The 16,606-nt window shown below is 42.2% G+C and overlaps 1 protein-coding gene across 2 annotated transcripts in view; it reads left to right on the forward strand.

Moving 5' to 3' along the window:
- CORIN (corin, serine peptidase) overlaps nt 1-12,266 on the forward strand; it is a 506,461-nt gene extending 494,195 nt beyond the window's left edge. For both annotated transcript variants that reach the window (XM_073645535.1, XM_073645536.1), the window contains one exon: nt 9,161-12,266. In XM_073645535.1, coding sequence (XP_073501636.1) covers nt 9,161-9,343 — 183 coding nt within the window. In that variant the 3' untranslated portion in view covers nt 9,344-12,266. The remainder of the gene's footprint in view (nt 1-9,160) is intronic.
- Nucleotides 12,267-16,606: the final 4,340 nt, after the last annotated feature.

Genomic DNA, 16,606 nt, shown 5'->3' on the forward strand with positions numbered 1-16,606 from the left:
TTTAGGAAAAAAAAGGAAATTTCAGTGTAATTTATGAAGGAGGCAAGAACTGGCAAAAATTAAGCACTCAGGGGGACTCAGATACACCCTGCATTAGAAATAAAGGAGGGCCTCATGCACATTCTTTTCAAATTGTCATGTAGTCGTGCTCGAAGACTCATAAAAGCTATGCACTAAGTGCAAATCCTGCCAAAAATTACAAGCAGAGCCATCCATACACCCTTGAAGGCCCCAACTGTAGTGTCTCAGTGAAATATTATGAACCAAGTAAAGTTGTGGTACTCCTACACTCATAAAAGAAATATAAGGAGGGTCCTCCATAGACTCTAGAAGGCAACAACTGGCAGGCCTCATTCAAATATAACATTAAAAACACTTTATTTGCTGCTGTCATCTGGTGGTGTGCAAAAGTTGGGTCTAAGCCATGCTTTGTTCATTGTTATCAGAGTGTGCCTGTGAGCACTTTCTGTTGACAGGCGAAGGCGCTTGTCTGTTATAACCGCTAAAAATCTGCTCAGACAAGACGCTAGTGGCAGGGCAGCACAACACCTTCAAGGCATAGAGAGACAGCTTATGCCAGGTGTCCAGCTTAGAGACTCAATAGCTGAAGGTCGCAGAGGAATTAGGGAGTATGCTGGTTTGGTCGGCCAGGTATTGCTTGACCATCTTATAAAACTTTTCCCTCTTTGTCAAAAATACCCGGTGATTAGGGCATGGATGCTGGGAGGGTGTCATCAAATTGGCAGAGCTCTTTGACAGTGTACCCTGCCTCTGCTGTACCTGATGTGTGTCTCCCTCACCTCTCCACCTTGTTTGGGCAACAAAGTTTGCCCCCTGCCACTAGTCTTGTTTGATGGCATTTTCTATGGATGAGCAATATCATACCGATAAAGTTTTGAACAAGTTTTTTGAGGGTTATATATCACTAAAATGTACTTCAGACTACGGAATAGTCTATGGATGAGCAATATCATAACGATAAAGTTTTGAACAAGTTTTTTGAGGGTTATATACCATTGAAATGTACTCCAGACTATGGAATACTCTATGGATCAGCAAAGCCAGACAAAAATTATAAGGCGGGTCATCCATAAACCCCTGAAAGGCAACAACTTGCGGTCTTCATTAAATTATTGAATATTAAAAACACTTTATGTGCTGCTGTCTTCTGGTGGTGTGAAAAAGTGTGGGTTAATCCAAGCTTTTTTCATTTTTATGAGAGTGAGCTTGTCAGCATTCTCGGTTGACAGGCGAAAGCACCTGTTTGTTATGACCCCCCCGTGGCACAGCAAACCCGCTCAGACAAGACGCTAGCGGCAGGGCAGCACAACACCTCCAAGGCATAGAGGGAAAACTCATGCTAGGTGTCCATAAAATGACGAATCCCGGCACTCATGTGTTAAATAAAAGTTCTTTGACAAAAGCCTGTGATAGGCTGAAACGTTTTGTATGTGGACCGCCATTAAAAAGAACTTTTAATCAGCACGTGAGTGCCGGGATTCGTTATTTTATGTATGCTGTTACCGCTCCACGTGCACCACAGTGTTCCTATGGAGTGCTGATGTCACGAGTGTGTCAGAGGTGACAGACAGTCGCCCTGCAGTTGGTTGCAGGAGATCTCTACGTTTGGCATTGCAGACATCTTCTTAGAGGCTGGCTGTCTCTAGGACCCAGCGGCTACCTCCCTCTGGCTAATTAGCTCCCTGGTCTGAGTGTATAAATACCTCGTGCGTCTGAGAGGGAGGTGCCGGCGATATTCATTACTACTTGTGAGGCTTTAGCAAGAGCAGTACTTCGTCCTCTCTGGAGCTTGAGGCCGTGTGCGAATTTGGCTGGGGTCGTCTAAAGCTGAGCAATTCCCCCCCTGTTTGTCTACCCTTGTTTTCTATAGAGTTTAGTACAGATCGAATACCGCTCATCTCCTCCCTTCCATAGCCTTAGCCATACGCCAGGGAAAGTCGGGGCGAGGCACGTGTGCGGCGATTGGTGAAGAGCCAATATAGGGACGGTAGTTGAGACAGGGGGACACTTGACCAGACTAGGAGGTCTCCACTTCCCCCTTTCCCTAGTGTCTGGGCTCTCTTTCCCTCTTCCCTCTGTGTTGCACTAAGTCTTTCCCACACCCTGCGTGACAGCTGACCCTTGTTGAAATTTTGACATGCTAGGTGTCCTGCTTTGAGACCCAATAGTTGAAAGTTGCAGGAATTAGGGAGTATGCTGGTTTTGTCGGCCAGGTATTGCTTAACCATCTTTAAAAACTTTTCCCACGTTGTCAAAAATACCCGGTCATCAGGCCCTGAGCGTGAGCTTATGTCATGAAATTGGCCCACGCCTTTGACATTGTACCCCTACCTCTGCTGTGTTTCTCCCAGGCCTCTCCTCCTTGGTTGGGCAACGAAGCTTGCCCCTGACACAAGCGTTGTCTGATGAGAATTTTTCAACATAATTTCCACAAATGCCTTCTGGTATAGTACCATTTCAGAAGATCTCGCCACCTCAGGAAAAAGAGATGCAAAGTTCTCCTTGTAGCATAGGTCTAGCTGGCTGGGAACATTTTTTTCGTTTCAAGGCCTGGGGTAGGGACAGCTGAACGCTGTGCTGGGACAAGGATTTGGAAGTGCCTGATGATGGTGCCTCAGAATGTGCAAGGACACGTGCAGGGCGAGAGGCATATGTGCCAGTGTCATGGACAGGGGATTGGGAAGCAGCTAGCACAAAGGAAAAGGCAGTGGTGTCACCCGCTGGCACCAATCGTGGACCCAGGCGTTACCCAACGAGTCGAGTGCTTAGATGACATGTGCCTGATCATGCTGGTAATGGTTTGCTAATCTTGCCATGGCACAAGTTGCAAATGGCCATTTTGTTACTCTCAGAACTCTGTTTAAAAAAGTTCCAGGCTGGGGAACAGCTAACTCTTTGATGAAGAAATTCACGAATGTCGGTGCTCCGCAGAACAGTTTCCTGCCTTTTCCCTCTGGTCCCCCCACGGCCTTTTCCTGTCTGTTTCGGTCTTGCCGATGTCTCCCCCTCAGCTCTGCTGGCTTCGCTCTGCATGTCAGCTTCCCAGGTTGGGTCGGTGACTTCACCATCTACCACCTCATCTTCCACCACAGCACCCTGGTCCTCCTGACTTTGTGACTTAACAACAGTGTCTCATCATCATCTTCCTCCTTATTTGCCATTCCCCACCGATATGTTCTTGTGGCCTTGACTGCTCTAAGTTTTGTGCATCACTAAACAGCATGTCCTCCTGTCCCTCTTGGAGCATGCAGGCTGAGAGGCCACAATCAAGAAATGATGTTGTAAAGAGCTCATCGGAATGTCCTAGTATGGGATCACTAGTCTCCTGTGATTCAACATGGTGGGAGGAAGGAGGATCAGGGTGAGGATTAAGTGATCCAGACTTTATGCTGGTGAGACTGGACCGTGTGGAAGACAGGGTGGTGCTGCCAAGCCTGCTAGAAGCATTACCTGCTATCCAACCGACCACCTGTTTGCACTTCTCTGGCTTCAGAGGTGGTGTCCTGTGTCTCCCTGCAAAGTGGGACAGAAACTTATGTGTCGTGTATGGGTGTGTTTCTTGTGCTCCAAGAACAAGCGTAGTCGCATCTGCCCCACGTCCTCAGCATCTGCGTGTAGAAATGAGCGAACATGTTTGGAAAACGTTCTGTTTTTTCAAATTTGGCACGAACATTGCACATTCAGATTTGTGTTCGCGGATTCGTGTTTGGACACCTGAGAGTTTTTACTGAAAATCTGCCCAAATCGGTAAATGTGTGAGAAATTATTGCATTTCCACTACTGTATTTATTAGGACTTTGGCTAGGGTAGTGGTATTGTATGATGAGCTGAGGGAACGTGTTTGATGAAGGGAGGGGGTGGGAGAGTTCAGAGTAGCGGCGGGCTGTTAATCTTTTTTTTTTCTTAGCTTAATGTGTGCAGATTCTGGCAAGCCAATCGGCGCAGGAACCATCTACAACGCTCAGACACAAGGGCTTCTGTCATTGGCTTCTGAAGTCACATTTCCCTCTCCATATAAAGAGCGAACATGTTTTTAGCGCCATTTTGTAAGTGTAACAGCGCAGAGAGGCTAGTCCTGATGCTGCTCCTGGATACTGAGAGATTTGAGATAATTAGCTAGGTGGTTGCTTCTAAGTCAGATAGTTTAGACAAATAGGATCCTGTGTGGCTGTGAAATCGACCTTCCAGCAGATCAATCGTTTTTCTATTAGTGTGGTCCAGACAGAGACAGCAGGCCACATTTCAGCATAGAACTCTGTTGTCCACTGCTGATATTGTGCTGCATGCTCATAGTTGTAGACAGCTATCCAGGCTGAGTTTGAGCAATGGCTGTCTCTGCTGAACCTGGAGCCAGGGAAGGCTGTGTGCGATAGCGGTGCGAACCTAGTGGTGACCCTATGCCGGGGCAACTTCACACTCGTGCCTTGCATGGCTCATGTCCTTAACCTGGCGGTACAGCAATTTCTCTGCCACTATCCTGGCCTGGATGCTCTGCTGCAGAAAGCACGGTTTCTGTGTGCTTATTTCCGCAGATCACAACCCGCGGGTCATCGACTTGCATTGCTACCGAGGTCTCTCGGCCTTCCGGTTAACCAGTTGAAATGTGATGTGCCGACACGGTGGAACTCCACTCTGCACATGTTGCAGTGACAGTGGCAGCAGCGACGAGCCCCTGACGCAGTATCTCATGTCTTATAGCCTGGGCCAAAGCAGTACAGACATGGGGCAAATAATATTTGCGGAGTGGGTACAGATTAAGGACCTCTGCACTCTTCTGCACAGTTTTGAAATGGCTACTAAGATGGTTAGTGCTGACGATGCCATCATCAGCATCACTATTCTGGTCATCTACATGCTGGAGCAGACTTTGAATAGCTTGCGGGAGGAGGTGGTGGTCCCAGAGGAAGAGGAGGAAGCAGAGGAGGATGCGGAAGAGATAACAATGTCTCTAAGTTCCAGACCATCTTCACACAGGCGGGTGCCAAGGCAGGGTGGATTACAGCAATCGAGGGGGGCTCGTGTTAACAGACAAACTGTTAGTGAAGGATAATGATCCCCTCTCTGTTGTCCGTGGTTGGCGGGAGGGGACAAGCATCAGTGTTATCCAACCACCAACACAGCATGGGCTTGGACCTTATGGAAGAGCCTGATACATGAGTGGGAGGGATCTGCGCATGCTGGAGCATCGAAACACGCTTTTAGACAACCTTAAGAAAGGTTTTCCCCAAGACAGCAGTGAGGCACACAGTGTGCATCGCAGCTCTAGACTTCCAACCCCAGGAACGTCAATTTGTTAATGCAAAGACATTAGCAGCAGCGTAAGAGGCAGAAGAAATTTCTGTGAGTCCTTTAACACATTTTTTAGACCAGTTCGTGCACCAGAACAACAGAGTACAAGTTTGACACGTGGTGAACGACTGGAGAGGATGGTGCAGGAGTATCTCGAGCTCAATATCAATACCATCAGGTATTGATGGTACATTTTTGTCTTCAAAAATGGAAGCATGGCCTCAGCTTGCCTGTCATGCCTTGGAGGTTTTGTCATACCCGGCAGCCAGTGTTCTCTCAGAATGTGTCTTCAGCGCTGCTGGTGGTGTCCTGATGGATAAGTGCATCCGGCTATCCCCTGAAAGTGTAGACGACCTAACTTTCATAAATATATTCAATTCATGGATCTCCAAGGATTTTTGCACCCCAATGGCAGACTGTGGAAACTAGACGATGGTGTTGTTTTTATTGTGCTGCATTGATCTCGCGTTATTGCAGTCTGTGATATCTTTGTCGTGGCTTCTTCGCCTGCTGTTGCTGCAGCTGCTGATGTTAACACAAATTTTTTGAAATGCAGAGACTATTGATTGGGTTTCTATCTGCTAGGATGGCTGTAGTGGAAGGGGTGTCAGTGGCCCATTATACTAGTTCTATTCTAGTGAAATTTATGCCAATTTGGTGGTGTCTCCACATCTCCAGAAATTAGAGGCAGACTCCTGATTGGGTCTCCATCTGCTGGGTTGGATGTAGTGGAAGTGGTGTCAGTTGCCCATTATACTAGTTCTACTCTGGTGAAATTGTTGCCACTTTTGTGGTGTCTGCCCCTAATTTTTTGAAATGTGGAGACTCCTGATTGGGTCTCCATCAGCTGAGTTGGCTGTAGTGGAAGAGGTGTTGGTCTCTATTATACTATTTCTACTCTAGTGAAATTGATGTCACTTTGGTGGTGTGTGCCCCTAATTTTTGGAAATGTGGAGACTCCTGACTGGGTCTCCATTTGCTGGGTTGGCTGTAGTGGAAGGGGTGTCAGTGGTCCATTTTACTAGTTCTACTCTAGTGAAATTGATACCACTTTGGTGGTGTCTGCCCCCAATTTTTGGAAATGTTGAGACTCCTGATTGGGTCTCCATCTGCTGGGTTGGCTGTAGTGGAAGGGATGTCAGTGGCCCATTATACTAGTTCTACTCTGTTCAAATTGATTCCACTTTGGTGGTATCTGCCCCTAATTTTTGGAAATGTGGAGACTCCTGATTGGGTCTCCATCTGCTAGGTTGACTGTAGTGGAAGAGGTGTCTATCCCCATTATACTATTTCTACTCTAGTGAAATTGATGCCACCTCGTCTTAATTTGAAGTTAAATTCAAAGCTGTAAATGCTGGCCCAGACCCTGATACTTCATGCATGGCCCATGGCTAACTCCTGTTATGCCATTATAAAATTTGTACTGTGGGTCAATTGATGCCACTTTTCCTGGTTTCTGGCCCTAATTTGAGCTATTTTGGCAGTTTTTGGGCCCCTTTCAAAGTGTTGTGTATGCGTTTGTTTTTTGCCTCCTATTGAATGCAATGGGAGTCAGATATGTTTGACGAATTGTTCAGAAAACATCGGGAAGTACACCGATCTGAAACGAATCAAACCTTGAGAGGTTCGCTCACCTCTGTCTGCATGCACCATCATCAGGACTTCCACTTCCCCATCCCTTAACGCACGCCATACGCATTTTGTAATAGCCAGGTCTCTTGTGTATTTTTGACAAAAGAATAAAATTGGTCACTTGCAGCAATCAAAGCGGTTTTTGGGGGTTTACTCCACTGTAATGTATCAGAAAGAACGCAAAAGTGTATGGATGACAAATCAAATTGAATCCAGAAAAATATTTAGCTTTTTTTCAGTTTTATTGATCACAGAAATGTTCCCCGACCGCGTAACACTGTATGGCTGAGAAATGGAACCCTACAAAATTTTTAAAACCTTTTTCTCAGTTTTAGAGATCACAGAAATGTTCACAGGCTACGCCAGACTGTATCGCTGGGAAATGGAACCCAGGAAAATGTTTCAACAATTTTTGGGAGTGTTATATAACACAAAAAAGACCTCAAAGCACATAATACTTGATGGATCAAAATATATTAAATTTTTACAGCCCCAACAAAAAAAGCTGCAGCTATATATTTTCCAATGGACTGCACAGACCTAATCCCTGTCTGCAAACTGTATTCTGTGACTCTCCCTGTTCTTGTGACTCTCTCTCCCTCCCTACACTAAATGCACAATGCATGTGATACAAACAGCAAAGCACAGGATTAGCCCTGACAAGGGCTGGTAGTATGATGGTTCTGCCTCAGCACCAGTATCATCAATACAGGACTCTGAAACATTATACCGTGCACACACGCTTGTACAAGCACTCTCTCTCCAATACAAACTGTCACAGAGCTGTGCAATGGTGTTAGTGTGCCGAGCCTGGCACTGCCTGCTCTTTTATAATCTCTAATGATGTCAGACGGCCAGCCAATCACAGTAATGCCACTACCAAGATGGCTACGGCATTACGGTGACCCACAGGCAATCCGCGCATGCTTATTGGCTGCGTAACAGGCGACAAAGATGCAGGGCGGGGATTCAAGTTTGAAATCGAGCACCGCCCATTGCTCGCTGAGAAACGAGCATATCCAAGCATCGTGATACTCGAGTGATAACCGAGTATCACCGAGCACGTTCGCTCATCCCTAATGGATACCTAAGCTACTGCAATACCCTGCATGGGGAAAGCGACATAGCGAATCCAAAATACTATATTTCTAATTGGAGATATTTGGTCATATTATTATTACACCTACTAAATATTGGGATAGGATCTTGGAGATGGGAATACCTCTTTAATTACAGCATGAACGGCTTATATTAAATGCATTGTGAACATGGAACAAAAATTTCTTTTTACATATGTTAATGGTTACTGTTAGTTAAGGTCTGTGCACATGATGAAGCCTCAACTAATCCAGCTCAGCTCATTGCTTGACTATTAATTTGTAGCTTCATATTGAAAGTATCTCTTCCTGAAATATGGGTTAGATGTGAAGTGTGTGTATATCCAGGGTGCTTCCATCATTGCTTTCTTTCATGTATCCTTAAAGCTCCAATAATTTCCTCTTCACGCGCTTTCCTCCTTGTCTATAAACTGTTTTCTGTGCGTCTAGAGACACTCTTTCCCCTCTGTGCCACAGATTATTAACAACTCCCTCCCTCATGCTATCTGTACCACTGAGAGAAGGGAGCAGAGAGAGCCTTCAGAGCCAGGAGCAAGAACTCTTGACGCATTTCTTAACATTTCTGTAAGCACTCAGCTACAAAAAGGACAAATATAGACAATCCGCAACAGCAAAAAGGCAGAACATTTTTAATGAAAACTATTTAAAAAGTTGTTTAACTTTGCGTATAGGAAGCAAAGAGTGGAGTTTTTTCTTTTATTTTATTCCAGTGGCTTCCATCATTACTCATTACCTCTTTTTTTGTTTTGTTGTAAATATGCCATATGGATCCAGAGATTCCTGTGAACCCCATCCCATTGGAAAAGACCAGAAAAATGAACACTAAATAAAAAGGCTGATATGACCGATGTAAAAATAAAAAATGAAACAACAGATTACTCGGAAGCAATGGGTATAAAAAAGCAAAATATGGCCACTTTTGCTTAAATTAAGGAACCCAATCAATGTATTGCCTTTATATTTTTTTCTTCCTTTACTGTATACCCCATCCACAAGGCCACTGCCCTTCATTTTGTAGCTCCACATACACTCGATAATAAGATATTAAATTTCAGTATTGCTTTATTACTGCTTAACCAACTGGTTTGCTTTTTTTGCAGGGAGACAGTGGTGGACCTTTGGTGTGTGAACAGTCGAAGGGACAGTGGACACTGTTTGGTCTGACGTCCTGGGGATCTGTATGTTTTTCCAAAGTTCTAGGACCAGGTGTCTACAGTAATGTGTCACATTTTGTGGACTGGATTGAAAGACAAATCTACATTCACAGCTATTTAATCAACTAAAGGATATATAACTGATTCACACAATGAGAGACTAGTGAGAAGAAGCCTTAACCTCAATGGAGGTTTTTATGTGTTGAGATATTTGTTGTGTGTACCAATGAAAAATATATATATTTTTGGTTTTCAATATTAGATATTTTAGTCAAAACTTTTTTGGACTTTTGTACATATCTGTTCACAGTTTTGTTTTTTCTGTGTGATCATTCCTAAATGACCTCAGATTTCAGGAAATGTATTTTATTGTTGTTCATAGCGACAGGATGAATATATTATATATATATGGGGGCAATGTCTACTTAATTTTAGATTTAGCCTAATTAGGATTTTTTAGAACATATTAGCAAAACTTCCGTAGATGCAGTTGTTTGTCAAAGTTAGCTTGGACAATAGAAGTATGAGCCATAATGGAAGTAAAGTTTCCCGGTCGCTATGTCTACATCAGTGGTCTATACCCTGTGGCTCTCCAGCTGTTGCCTGGACTGCCAATCTTCTACATCAACCATGGTGACACCAAATGCTTTGGCACATCAGAAAATAAATATGATTTATCAATCTAGACTTATTGCCAAGATTTGAGGTATACAAGTGAAAGCATTCCTTTCTTTTATTGGTCATAGCATTGCATAGTCTCATTTTTCCCCATTTTTTTTCATTTGTTATAATGCACAAGAAAATGAACACAAGTTTCCAGAGGCAATTGATAATGCCCTTTGTACATATAAATAAGTGGCTACTAAAAATTTTGTGGATGGAGGAATGGTACACTACTTCATTTCTAGCCAGTCACCAATTGAGCTGCTATGATCTACTGTGTCACGGACTGAGCTGAGAATATCATTAAAGTCTACTCCAGGAATTATTTATAACCATTAAAATTCTAAGAGTTAGGAGCAGAAGACAAATTACATGGTGTCAAATGTGCAACATGAACAAGAAAAAAACTTTCACCGTTCACACATAGCAGTTTCACACTGATTGTTGGACCACCAGTTTTCTCACCTGAACCCACACAAGATTGCTTGGCTTGGTTCATGTGTTTTCAATGAGAAGAATGAAACTTCTGTCAAACACTTCTTACCTCTCACAAAAACAACAACAAAAAATCAGGGATTTAAATTCAAACTGGTTAATCTTAAATTTCCCAAAACATCATCTGTTGGGGGAAGATTAGGGATGCAAAATATAAAAAAATCCAGTAACATGAACCCTTAAAATTAGTAGTTTATTGTAAAATGTAAAAAAAGCCAGAAGAAATCCAAATCCAACTCCAATAAAAAAAAGCAGACGCATTTCAGACGCAGTCCTAACACATTGCGATGAGTGTTTGAAACACGTCTGCTTTTTTATTAGCGTTGTATTTCGATTTTTTTCTGTCTTTTTACATTTTGCAATAAACTACTAATTTAAAGGCTTCACATTGCTGTATTTTTTTTCTATCTGATACTTGCAGTACTACAAGGTTTCTGTGCAATTTTAATCTTGATCTTGTAAGGTGAGCTGACCTTCTACTTCCTTTTTGTTTCAGAGATTAGGGATGCCCCATACATATTAGATGGTGATCCAGACCTGCTGTAATTAGTGACTTTGGCAGTCCCTATTCTAATGTGTAAGGAGTTCTTTATTATCAGTTTCTCTATGTATTCTAGTGTCACACCCCCGTTCCCCCTAAAAAAAACATCCTTATAAATTAGTTTTTATAGTGTCTGTTTGTGAGATTTTGAGCCCCACTAGGAAAGGGACTAATATTAGTACATTCTCTATACCGAGCAGCACCATTCAGAACAATACCCTCAGTTGCCCATAAACAACTATACTAAGAGTGTTACAACTCCTTAAATTGTGGCTGTATCCAACTGAAAAAGGCATTTGAAAGGCGTCTATAGAGGACAGCCATGTCTATTAGCTGCTAACTGTCACTGAGCACTGCCTCCATGGGAGCTGACTGGTTGAGAGCAGCAGATTCAGCTATACATTCAGAACTCTTTGCACCCACCACTATATTTTAGAATTTTTTTACATGCCCTTTATGTAACAACAATGGCACTTTTAAGATAACCTACCAGAAGAAAATAATACTTATTTCAGTATAAGATAGTAAATAATTCCAACATGCCTAATAAACAAAAAATAGAAATTGTCATTTCAGCTCCCCACTCCTGTGTTAGAGATAGGTATCCCAGGAGACTTCCAGGGTAGACAGTCTGTGGTATGGGTTGGTGCGTGGAATATGCACTTGTCTGGCTTCCGAGTGAAATAGCTCTCATAGTCCAAAAGTGGATGTTCTCCAGCACCAAAGTAGTTAAAACTTACTCTTTAATCATATCGGATAAAAAAAAAGTGACAGAATGTGCACATATTACAAAAAAAACATAATTCTTATGCATTTTGGGTAGAAAAACCCTTATTCATAGCTATGATTGAAGGCTAAATTTTAACTACTTTCCTTTAGTGCTGGAGAATATCCCCTTTTGGACCATTGAGAGCATGGCAAATATTCTTGTATATGTGGCACTTTGATGGGGATGGAGATTTGAACCTGTATAAGGTCTCCATTCCAAAATTGCATATAACATACTGTAGGTCAGGTCATGATTAAAAAAAATCCAAAAGTTTAATGTACACAAACGTAAACATTTCCGCTGATAGGTCCTCTATCTGGATCCTAAAAGTTGCAACTTTCTTGCCTCTCACAGTGACATTTTGATGTATATGACTGGGCACATAGAAGAGATACGTCACAGGCTGAATGAAGATATAAATATGACTCTCGAATACTGAGTTTCCCCGCGATGCAGCACTGAGATACACTAATATTGTTGATTATGTCTTGATTATGTGACCAGAAAATAGAAACAAGTTCCATTGTAAAGTATTAGAATATCTGCTACCTATGATTTTTTTTATTAGTGGTCTGTAAATAAAGAGATCTAGATTTCTAGTAACATCAGACTCTGTATTTATTTTTATATTTTGAGGATCTAATAATATTTGTACAGATAGAACTTTAAAAGTGATAATCATCTGCGCACCTCGCAGCCCCACCTGACATCAATATTACGTTGGAGGGATTGTCGCAGAGTGCATCTTCTTCCAGTCACCACTGTACTTACGAGAGCTTCAATCAGCAAGATATCTTGAGTAAACAGTATTTACTTCATACTGGTTAAACATGAGATACAATTCAGTGTCACACAGTCCCTGTGCTGCTGACATAACACATTCAGGAAAGAAAAGAAAAAAGCAACCAACAATTGAGAGCTTTCCTCCCACATTTACAACAAGCATATAACTTTACACACTATCGCCATCTGCTGTCTGGTTAGTATAAAGTCCTCCTTTCACTTATACTGTAATAAGTCCTAATCTGTTGTATATACCAACAGGGATCACGTGGTCCGATCTTCCCACTTTCACCAACGTGACGTTCCACAACCCCTGGGGATACGCAAGGTCAGCTTGGCACACTTTTACACAGACATCAGCTTTTTTTTATGTTAATGCTCTTCAATGCAGTTCCATGGTAAAACGTATCAGCCCATCATGGTCTTTTGTCAATTGTGGACTAATGGTTACAACATGAATATATAGGGTACATCCCCGGAAGTAATACAGAAAAGAAAAAAAGGAAAGAGAACGACAAAAAAAAAAAATTAAATCGTATTATTTCTATAATAAGAAAAATATTTATATATATATATATATATATATATATATATATCTTTACATTTATATATTCCAAATTACAAACAAAAAATAAACTTAACATATATAATATAATCCTCCAATTACATTTCAGCAACACATGTTTAAAGGCGTGGACTACTACTCTCTACAATATCATCCATCATCTATATATACAAAAGAATAAATACTTATTAAATATTTCTTAAACCATTCCTGTTTTATTATTTCTATATTTAAAGTATTAAACACTGTATTTATCATATGACTCACTGCATTCACATGATATTATTTTATTGCAATAAACCTTAATTCATATTCATTAGTTTTAAAGATTGTTTTAAAATATATATTTTTTATATTATTTTTATATATTAATCTATTGTTTATATTATTATTTTTTATTTTTAGATATATTCTTTTGATTTATATTAATTATTTATTTTTTAACATTCAATAAATAGATGTACAGTTGAAACCAGAAGTTTACATGCACTATATAAAAAGACACATATGCATGTTTTTCTCAAGATCTGACATAAAATCAGAATAAACCTTTCCCGTTTTAGGTCAGTTAGGATTACCAAAATTTTTTAAGATTTGCCAAATGCCAGAATAATGAGAGAGGGAGAATGTTTTAAGGCATTTTTATTACTTACTGCAAAGTCAAAAGTTTACATACACTAAGTGTGCTGTCCAGCTCTTTGTTTGCAGAGACTTTCAGCCATTGCAGGAACATTTTCCTAATGTTGTATGTTTAATTGTATTGTACTTTGCTGCCATCTACTGGCCGTTGTTATGTATTACCACCACTGTGTTACCCACAATCCTTCCTGTCTGTAACTCCTATCTTCTTCTTCCTCACTTGCTTCTGTTGTTCTCAGTACCATTTTGACAATACATGCTGCAGGACTGAGAAAGGATTCTCTCCTTACCTGTAAACCGTGCTTCTAGCTTCATCTCACCCCTACCTCATCTTCATCCCTTCACCTTCCCTCATCTCACCACATCAAGGACTGTGAATAAACCTGTTGAATTCATCATTGCATCATCATTCCGGACTAATCGTGCAGTTCATAAGGAATAGAAGCACAGGTTAGTGAGTTAAGCTATCCGCCATCGCTTATAGAGAGATCCGTGTTCACATCCCTCAGACACATCTCGCCCCATGTACATCGGTGGCAGAATAGTAAGGAGAGACCTAAGTCTTCAGCATCTGTGTGCATATGCATTGTCTGCTAGCAAGTCTATAACCGTCCACCATCTTAGCTAAAGCATGTCTACAAAGGGCACAGTGGATCCCTCTGTGGGAGAAGCACATCATGTTCCTGACACCACAGATGCTCCAGGAGCAGAGTCCACACTTACTGCAGAGCAGAATGTAAGACCCAAACGTGTAACCAAGCCAACACAAAAGGTCAGAGAGAACCTGGAGACAACCAGAGATGAGCTCCATGATAACATAGATCATTTATGGGGCAGAGTTGATCACTATTTAGCAGCTCTTCCACCCGCTAACAATGACGCAGCAGATTTAACCGCCAAATTGAAGAGTTTGTCGCTACCAGAGACTGTCTGTTAAGTACATCACATTCCTGAGTAACTGTGATATGGATGATGCCCCACTAGAGCTGGCTGAAAGGGAGGCTCTTTTCCAAGTAAAAAACGCATTAGTGCGAGATGCTCAGGATAAGGCAGAACTCCGCATCGCACACCTCCAAGAGGTTAGGTCACATCGTACAACCTCGACCAAAATCACATCTCGGTTTTCCAGATCATCTTACTCAAGGAAGTCAACATTGTCTGACAAGATACTGGAAATCCATGCATCTGCAGAGGAAGCTAGAGTAATAAGTTCCTTTGCTAGGAAGGAGGCTGAAGTAGAAGCCCAACTAAAAACGCAGGAAGCTGAGATGGAAACCCAATTAAAAATACTCAAAGCAGAAAGGGAAGAAACAGCAGCCCTCGCTAAACTGAAGGTCCTTGAACATGCACTAGGTCATGATACTGATAGGGACTGCTTTATTCCAGGAGAAATTGAGGACCCAGCTGATCGCACTACAGACTATGTGCTAAAACATTTACCATCTGTACCAGCGCCACCTACAATCTACCACACTGATGCACCCGCAAGCCAAGCAATGTCACCACCTACTGTGACTAGGTAACTTCCAGCACTAACCCACAATTTATGCCGCAGCCAGCAGACCCTATAGAGACTAAACCACAACTTAGGCTGTGTGCCCACGATGCATTTTTTAAGTGTTTCCTCAGCGGCAAAAACGCTGCAGAAACACTTAAAAGACGCATGGTAGAAGGTCTGCCTTGTTCCCCAATGATAATCCGCATGTGCTGTGCACATGCTGCGGAAATTTCCGCTGCAGGTTATCATTGCGGAAAAAAACGCAGCACTACGAATTATTTTGCGTAAGCGCTGCATTTTCGCCGACATTGACTTTCATTGGAACGCTTGGATTCCGCATCACTGCATCTGTACATGCGGAATCCAAGCGTTTCAATGTGCGGATGGTACCCGGGTGTGGAGGACAGGAGACCCGGGTACCATAGAACCTGTAAAAAAAAAGAATAAAATAAAAAATAAATATTATATTTACCTTCTGATGGGCCACGGTGCGCTCGTCTTCACTTGCTGGCAGCTCGCGGTGGACTGAAGGACCTGTGCTGACATCATAGTCATGTGACGGCAGGTCCTTCAGTGTAGTGTACCGCGAGCTGCCGGCAAGCCAGGACGGAGCGAATCAAGACTCCGGGGGCCATCAGAAGGTAAGTATAGATTTATTTTTTTATTTTTTACCATTCTTTCAGGTCACACTATATAAAATCCATACCGGTTGCATGGGTTTATATAGTGTGACCAAGTTGACAAGCACTTTCCAAGTGATGCTAAAATCGCTTGGAAAGCGCTTGTCAACCCGCATGCGCAAATGCATGTGAAGAACGCTTCACATCCGCATGTCCCTGGCAGGAAAAACGCATGTACAATCCGCATGCGTTTTTTCTGCCAGGGAGATGCAGAAAAACTCAGGAAAAAATCCTGAGCATTTCTGCATCGTGGGCACATAGCCTTAACTCTCATGCCGCATCATTTCGTCCTGATCCGTCTCAGTCATATAAGCCAGAGAACGTACATTCCTCAGGGATACCACAAGTTAATCCTGTAACTATGACCTGGAGATCGGACATGTCTGAATTCGCCAGATACATGATTCGCAGGGAGTTAATAAACATCAGTCTCTCAAAATTTGATAATTGTGCCGAAAATTATAGAGCCTGGAAGTCGACCTTTCAAGCAGTAATCCAAGACCTCAACCTCACCGACAAGGAACAACCAGATTTTCTTGTCAACTGGTTAGGCCCTGAATCAGCAGAGCACATCAAGACAATAAGGGCAGTTCATGTGGACTATTCAGATGCAGGTCTTATTGCAGCATGGGAGAGGCTGGAGCAAACCTACGGCAGCTCAGAAGCCATAGAGTCAGCCTTATTTAAGAGACTGCAAACCTTCCCAAGGATGACTAACAAGGACAATTGAAAACTTCAAGACATGAGTGACCTGTTAAA

The sequence above is a fragment of the Phyllobates terribilis genome, unplaced genomic scaffold (genome assembly GCF_046119375.1).
Source record: "Phyllobates terribilis strain yellow unplaced genomic scaffold, ASM4611937v1 Scaffold_1__5_contigs__length_1240528914, whole genome shotgun sequence".
Classification (NCBI taxonomy): Eukaryota; Metazoa; Chordata; class Amphibia; order Anura; family Dendrobatidae; genus Phyllobates; species Phyllobates terribilis.